The sequence below is a fragment of the Mastomys coucha genome, unplaced genomic scaffold (assembly GCF_008632895.1).
Source record: "Mastomys coucha isolate ucsf_1 unplaced genomic scaffold, UCSF_Mcou_1 pScaffold21, whole genome shotgun sequence".
In the NCBI taxonomy this organism is placed as follows: Eukaryota; Metazoa; Chordata; class Mammalia; order Rodentia; family Muridae; genus Mastomys; species Mastomys coucha.
Window position 1 is genome coordinate 36231815 of NW_022196904.1, and position 8324 is coordinate 36240138.

Here is an 8324-nt window from a genome sequence, read left to right on the forward strand (position 1 = left end):
AAAAAAAAAAAAATGCATGGGATAGAAAGAATCCTGGAAGGTAACTTTATCCGCAAAACAAACAAACAAACAAATCCTCCGAATGGGCCAGGGAAGTGAGGCATACTGCATATGGTCAGTGTGCATATGCGTGAATACAGACTGGTAAGGGGCAGTACATTGCATATGATCTAGAGATGGCCCTCTGAGCAGCTTCAGGACCATGAAGGTCTGGTTTTGTTTCTTTACTTTGAAGAACTGGAACTTAGAGCCTCACACCAGGTGAACCACGCCCCAGCCCCTCACTGGGGGATTCTAGGCACAGAACTGCCCATCTTTCTGCCTCAGCCTCCCTGATGCTGGGGACTAGCTCAGGGTGGGAAACCCTTCAGCCTTCTTTATTGAAATGTAAAATTCTAGGGTGTGATATCAGATGATAGTTAGTTCATCTATGTTTTACTAAATCGCTCTTACGGTAGCCACATCAGAGAAACCAAACCAGTTCTGGGCCTCATACCGGGATCGGAGAGCTCTGGGTTTAGAAGCTGAGCACTCTGTAGCCTTCGTGCAGTTCACTGTCCTAAGGCGGACTTTGACGGTGGAAGAGGAGAAGTCAACAGGTTGGCTTCTATCTCAGACAGTGGTCTCAAGTTTGCTAGACGGCTGGGTAATCCTGGGACCCTCGAGTGCAGGCTGCAGAGAGCCAAAGCTAGCTAGTGCGGGTCAGGGAGAGAATTTAGCTAGTGTGATCGCCCCCTACTGGTGACATGGACACCCTGGGTGTCCTCGATCATTCCTTAGCTATCTTAATCACATCTAATTCAATTCACCTGTTCATGCTAAGCCAGCCACGGCTGCTTACTGCTGGGGGGTGGGGTGGTGATCTGCTGCTGTGTATCCAAATGCTAAATTCTGAACCCCAAGATCTAGTTGCCATCCAGACAAGAGAATTCACACGTATGCCAGCCTTTGTTATGTGAACCTTGCTCCCCAATTTAAGGTTAGTTGGTTAATAAAAGGCTAGAGACTGTGATCGGGCAGTGGAGAGAGAAAGGTGGGACTTGAGGATGGTGTGTGGGGGGGTCTCGGGAGAGACCATGGGGAGAAGGAGAAGGAAGACGAAGGAAGACGCAGAGAACAGGAGGTCTTCATAAGGTGGGATGGACCAGGAGCATCCTGACAGACTGAGGGAGCAAAACAACCAGGGTGAGACTGAAAAAAACACCAAGTAACAAGGGGCATATGGTTTGGATATAGATGAGAATAGCATTGAATATGCCCAATCTGGGCTTGTAAATAAAACACCAGGTCTGTGTGTCTTTTATACAGGCTGGCTAGAATATATAATTCTTTTACAGTTCACAATATTATAGTAGCTACATCTGTAACTTCGAACTGTTCACTAACCATGTTAGTGTTAGGTTTGGGGTGGAAGCCAGGAAACCTTATTGCCTGTAGCTTTGCTACCCTGCCATTGCTCTGGGAATGGGCCACGCGACCAGCTCCCGCACAGTTTCCCTTGAATTCACGGATAAGTGACAGAAACACAAAGTTGTTCAATTTCAACTTGCCTTTTGACACAATTGCTGGGCTATGGTAGTAGGCTTTTCCTGCTTGGAAAAGCTTGCCCTTATCAATATTCTTATCTCTGCACCTCCCTCCTGGCCTAACTTTAGCTAGTCAGTTGAAACTAGTCCCTGCTCAACATCCCTGGCCACCTGCCTGTAGGAGCGGCCTGTGTGACCACTCTGTTTCGAGATCTCACATAGCTGGTCAACTTTTCTTCATCAGAAGCCTGGCCAACTCTGTCTCTCCCTTGCGTCTCTCCACTTGCCTCCAGGGGCCTGGAAGTCCTGCCAACTCCTTCCACCCAGCAATTGGCCCATGGCTTCTTTACAGACAGATCAAGAACCAATTGGGAAACAGGATCCAATATCAGAACTATCCCTACAAAAACTCATTTCAGAGATGGAAGCTTAAAATTTAAAGCTTTATTTTCTGAGAGCTCAGGGAGGCAACCAGTTTGGGATCTGAACTGCATCCCCAAGGGAGACTGTATAACATTTTTATAGGATGGGAACACAAAGAGAGGGGAGCAGGGTTGCACTGATCAGTCATATCTTGACACAAGGGAGTTGGGCCTTATCCAGATCACCTGGTTTCAGGGTCCTTGGTTCAGCTTTTGTAGCCAGGTCCCCACCTGGACTCTGACCTGAAATGTTAGAATGATAAGGGAAGAAAGGAGTGGGCAAGTCAGGCGAGGTCAGTCAAGACAGGCAGCATATTTATGACTTGTGTGCCTTAGGTGGGATAACAGCATCTCTCCTCTTTACATCCCTTAGTGGTTAGCAACAGCATCTCTCCTCTTTACATCCCTTCGTGGTTAGCAACAGCATCTCTCCTCTTCACATCCCTTAGTGGTTAGCAACAGCATCTCTCCTCTTTACATCCCTTAGTGGTTAGCAACAGCATCTCTCTTCTTTACATCCCTTAGTGGTTAGCAGACAAGCATGAAACACCTGAAGAAGCAGGAGAGGAGTTAGGCTCCAGGCGCTGGAAACATGAACACAATTTTGAGTCTGCCAGCAAGATGGAACTTGTTTCCAAGATGTCTGGACTCAGGAAACTACCTCCTAACATTAGAAAAAGAAAACAAGCCTGCTGCAGAGAATGTCTGTCAACTCAGCCCTTGGGATTCAGAGGAAGAGGGTTGCTGTGTGTTTCATGCCAGCTTGGGTTATGAAGTGAGTTCCAGGCAAGTTAAGGCTGCAGGGTGGGGCTGGTGAGATGGCTCAGCAGTTAAGTTCTGCTCTTCAGAAGGTCCTGAGTTCAAATCCCAGCAACCATATGGTGGCTCACAACCACCTGTAATGAGATCTAACATCCTCTTCTGAAGTGTCTGAAGACAGCTACAGTATACTTACATATAATAATAAATAAAACTTTAAAAAAAAAAGGGGGGGGCTTCAGAGCCGGGCGGTGGTGGCACACGCCTTTAATCCCAGCACTTGGGAGGCAGAGGCAGGTGGATTTCTGAGTTGGAGGCCAGCCTAGTCTACAGAGTGAGTTCCAGGATAGTCAGGGCTACACAGAGAAACCCTGTCTTAAAAAACAAAAAACAAACAAACAAAAAAAAATTTCAGGATGAAACCCTATTTCAAGTGAAAGGGGTTTGGATAAGATGGTTCGGTAGGCAAAGGCAGTGGCCACCGAGACTCAGGAGCTGAGCTTGACCCCCTGGACCCAGGTGGAAGGAGGGGACTGACCACCCAGATCTGTCCTCTGACTTCCACAGGCATACCTCCCAAAACAAAAATAGATAAATGTAATTTTTAAAGAAAGATAAAGTACTTCCTAGGGTCATAGCTTATCTGCATGGACTATTCTGACAGAGGATCCAGGTTCAATTCCCAGTATCCACATGGCAATTAAAAATCAACCATAATTCCAGGCCAGGTCTGGGTATCTGACACCCTCTATTGGCATCCGTGGGCATTGCGTACATATAGTGCACAAGCATCCATGCAACTGTATACACTCATACACATAAAAATAAATAAAAACTTTACAGTTGGGTATGGTAGTGCACAGCTTAAATCATAGCACTCAGGAGGTAGAAGCAGGTGGAGCTCTGTGAGTTTGAGGACAGCCTGGTCTACACAGTATGTTCTAGGACCACCAAGGCCACATATTGAGACCCAATCTCAAGAAAGATAAGATACATAGATAGATAGATAGATAGATAGATATTGTGAAAAGTACTTATACTTTCTTTCTCTCTTTTTTTTCCAAGACATTTTTTTCTTTGTGTAGTTTTCCTGCTGTTCTAGAACTCACTCAGAAAATCAGGCTGGCTTCAAACTTGAAACTTTCTTTTCTTTTCTTTTTTTAATTTTTAATTTGTATTTATTTACTTGTTTGTTTGTTTGTTTGTTCTAAGACAGGGTTTCTCTGTGTAGTCCTGGCTGTCCTGGAACTCACTCTGTAGACCAGGCTGGCCTCAAACTCAGAAATCCACCTGCCTCTGCCTCCCAAGTGCTGGGATTAAAGGCATGTGTCACCAGCACCCAGCTAAAATAAGTAGTTTTAAAAACTCAAAAACGTAGCATTAGTTCTCAGAATTATTTAAATATATCATATCAGGACATTACTATTGCAACCATTAGGTTTCTATAGTAGCCAGCAGAGGGATTGTCAGAGCTACTTTGTTTCCTTTGAGTCAGCCCTTCTCTGTGTTCTCAGGACAGGATGTCAGTATGTCACCACACTGTCATGAAAACTTGTGATCCATATCCTCATCTTGTAACATTCTCACTTGAAGTAGATTCACATATTCCAAGTGTCCCAAATCAAGTTTTATAATGCAGAATTTAAGTCTACTTTTTAAAAAATTACTTTTAAGGCTGGGCAATGGTAACATATGCCTTAAAATCCCAGTACTTCAGAGGCAGAGGCAAGCAGATCTCTGAGTTCGATGCCAGCCTGGTCTACAGACCTAGTTCCAGGATAGTCAGGGCTACACAGAGAAACCTTGTCTCAAAAAGACCAAAAAATAAATAAAAAATAAAAAAAATAAAAAAAATGATGAAAGGTGCACATGGGTGTAGTACCTAGAAAGACCAGAAGAGGGCTTTAGACCCCTGCAACTAGAGCTGCCATGTGGTGCTGGGAACCAAATTCAGATCCCTATGCAAGAACACCTGTTGCTTTTTTTTTCTTTTTAATTCTCTCATATATTACACCCAGACTACAGTCTCCCCTCCCTTCTCTCAGTCCTCCACACACCCACCCTTCTCCCACAGATCCACTCCTCCTCTGTTTCCCTTCAGAAAAGGGCAAGCCTCCGAGGGATGTCAACTAATCTTAGCATATCAAGTTGCAGTAAGACTAGGCACCTCTCATAGTAAGGCTGGAGGAGGCAACGCAGTGGAAGGAAAAGGGTCCCAAACGCAGGCAAGAGAGTCAGGCTCCCAGCCGGTGCTATAAACCACTGAGCCCTCTCTTCAGTCCTGAAGTTCAATGTTAAGCACTTTTTAAATTACAGATGTTTATTGGGGGAGGGGCACATGCCATAATGAATGTGTGGTCCGAGAGCCTCGTTGGAGAGTCAGTTCTGTCCTTCCACAGTGTGGGTCCTGGGAATCAAACTTAGGTCCTCATACTTAAGTGTTGTAAATCAGGTACTCCTCTAGCCTGACTTTCAGCAACTCAGCACCAGGAGCTTAAGTCATCACCTGCCCCTCTGCCAGGGGCAGCCCATTTCCACTGTTGCTACAAGCTGCTTACTTTCCAGTGGGATTTGCACACCCTTTAAAAGGTCTCTCAACATTCTCTCTCTCTCTCTCTCTCTCTCTCTCCTCTGTCTCCCAGTCTATCTGTCTTTCTCTGTCTCTCTGTCTCTCTCTATCTCTCTGTCTCTGTCTCTGTTTTTCTGTCTGTGTCTCTCTCTCTCTCTCTCTCTCTCTCTCTCTCTCTCTCTCTCTTCTAGAGAGCCTTTCAATCTTCCCCCCTCCCCATAATAAACATCTTGCCTTAGATCTATTGTGTGGTGTGATCTCTTGGTGTCACAGCTTGGTCCGGACCTGCCAAGGTATCTTTCTCTGCTTATCCTAACATTGAGGACCTGCTGAGCCATCTCACTGGCCCCTCGAACTTTTAAAATTGGGGTTACAATTAGGTAAGGTACTGCACACCTATAATCACTATTATCAGGAGGCTGGGACAGGAGAATGGGGAGTTCAACATCATCCTTCAATGAATATAAAGTTCCAGGCTAGCCTGGGCTGTATGACACACTCTTAGAAGAGAAATGGGGAGAGGGAGGGCTGGAGAAAGGAAGAAGAGAAAAAGAAACTGTGGGTGGATCTGGGAGTATTTGGGGCAATGAATATGATCAAAATATGTTCATGTGAAATTCTCAAAAATTATTTTTTTTAGAAAAAGTATTTCGAGACAAGGTCTCATTATGTAGCTCTGGCTGCCCTAGCACTCACTAATGTAGACCAGTCTGAACTTCCATAGAGCTGGGATTAAAGATGGGCCTGGCCTCAAGAATTAGTAAAACGTTTTAAGAGAAAAAGAGGAGAAAGAAAGAAACGTGGGGAAGAAGGAAGGCAAGAAAGTCTATTGACTTCCAGGCTTGGGCAGGGTGGGTGAGGTTGGAGGTTGGGGAGGAAGGGGGGTGGGAGGGGGGTAGAACAGCACCCAGTAGGCGCTCAATAAATATGCTAAGTGACTGGATTCCAGAGCTCCGAGTTACACTTGAAGCATTCTGGGGCCTCCCTTGTGATGTCACAAAGTCCCCACCATGCCTTTGGCCTTGACCCTGGTGCTTTTGTGCAGCCTGGGCAGCCCCCGGGGATGGGGCTGCCTGCAGTGCGACCAGTCAGTGGTACACGAGCTCTGGCAGCTGCGTGAGGCCATCATCTCCAAGCGCTTCCATCTGGAAGGGCTGCAGGCGCGCGCGCAGACCCTGCTGTTGAGCATGGAGGGGCCTTTCTTCAGGGACTATGCAGTGAACGCGTTCGTGGGGAAAGTGGGTGTGTGCTTGGGTGCGTGGGGGAGAGGCCCGGGTAGCTATGGGCCTTCTGACCTGACACGGCCCCCCTTCTGCTCTGCAGTCCTGAATCAACTGGAAAAAGTGGTGACATCCTTCAAGAACCAAACCCAGTATATAAAGGCTAACTCTAAGACAGGTGGGAGACCCTTCAGCCACCCCCTGGCCTTCCTTTCCACACTCCCACGATTCTCCCCTAGGTAACTAACAAAGGCACGTGGCCTGTGCTGTGACGTGTAGCAGGCAGACTTTCGAGAAAAGGTTGAGGGGGAGAAAAGCTGAGGCTCAGAGAAGCCAGGTTACTTGTCCAAAGTCACACAGAGTTGAAGATGTATGCGGGGCACTCTCATCTCTATAATGCCCATCACCAGGTGTTGTCCGCCACACACTTCTGCCCAGCTCTTGGGTTTCTCAAACACTGCGATTTTTATAAAATGGGGTGTTTGGGGCAGTGTCTTGCTGAAAGACTACATTTCCCAGTTTCCTTTCCAGACTACAGAAATCTTTTCAATGGTATAAGGGGTGGCATCCAATCTTCCTCTGTAGGCATTCTGGTCATCTACCCCTTCTCGGCGAATAAACATGGTCCCATCTAAGGTCAGACCAAACCTCTCTTTCTGTCTCTCTACAGTTGTCTTAAAATAATATAATAATAATAATAATAATAATAATAATAATAATAATAATAATAAATCTAGCCAGGCAGTGGTGATGCACACCTTTAATCCCAGCTCCCAGCACTTGGGAGGCAGAGGCAGGCGGATTTCTGAATTCGAGGCCAGCCTGGTCTACAGAGTGAGTTCCAGGACAGCCAGGGCTATACAGGGAAACCCTGTCTTGAAAAACCAAAATAATCATCATATTATCATCATCAATCATCTTCATCATCATCATCATCATCATCATCATCATCATCATCAATCATCATCATCATCATCATCATCATCATCATCATCATCATCATCATCATCATCATCATCATCAATCATCATCATCATCTAACATTTGTAATAACCTTCCCCCAGTGAGTGAACCTGTGGCCTCTCATCCTAGTAATTCAGGAAGCTGAGGCAAGAGGACCATGACTTTGAGTCGCTCCCTAATTAGAGTTCAAAGCCAGCCTCACAGCTCTTGAGAAGGAGATAAGGAGCTGTTTCTAGGTGCTAGGGTTCACAGGAACCAGCCTTTATTCAAGCACAAACAAGTCCGCACACATATTTTAAGTCTCAAACACTTGGGAGCCTTCCAGAACTCAGATTCTTTCTAGACACTCAATGGGTCATTTTTGCAAAGAACTGAAATGAAAACCTCTAAAATATGGAGCCCTTCTTAAAATGTTATGTGTATGAGTGTTGTTTTTTTTTCTGTATGTATTATATGCCATTCGTGCATGCAGCACCTGTGATGGTCAGAAGAGGGCGTCAGATGCCTCTGGAACTGGAATTGCAGTGTTTGTGAGCCACCATGGAGGCGCTGGAAACTGAACCTCGATTCTTTACAAGAGCAACCCATGCTCTTAAGCACTGAGCCATCTCTGTAGCCCAGTTTGACAATTCTGTAGGAGGTTCGAGGTCGGATGAGGACCTGCACCGATGAGCATCTCTCCCCTGCTTAGATGCTCCTCTGCTGGAAGAGCTGGTGAGCTTCAGGGAGCAAGCCATCAAGGAACTAAAGAGAGCATTAAGAGACTATGAGATGAAAGGTGCCATCCCCTCTTCCCACCCAGGTCCTTCCCTCCCCTCTCTCCCACCCAGTTCCTTCCCTCCCCTCTCTCCCACCCAGGTCCTTC

The 8324-nt window shown here is 46.1% G+C and overlaps 1 protein-coding gene across 7 annotated transcripts in view; it reads left to right on the forward strand.

The window, feature by feature from the left end:
* Positions 1-6266: 6266 nt before the first annotated feature.
* Positions 6267-8324, forward strand: part of Izumo2 (IZUMO family member 2) — a 12360-nt gene continuing 10302 nt past the window's right edge. For all 7 annotated transcript variants that reach the window (XR_004123018.1, XR_004123019.1, XM_031386434.1 and 4 more), the window contains exons 1-3: positions 6267-6518; positions 6600-6674; positions 8151-8237. Coding sequence is in view for 5 of the 7 variants with exons in the window: in XM_031386434.1 (XP_031242294.1) it covers positions 6287-6518; positions 6600-6674; positions 8151-8237 (394 nt within the window). In the remaining 2 variants the exon portion in view is untranslated. The remainder of the gene's footprint in view (positions 6519-6599; positions 6675-8150; positions 8238-8324) is intronic.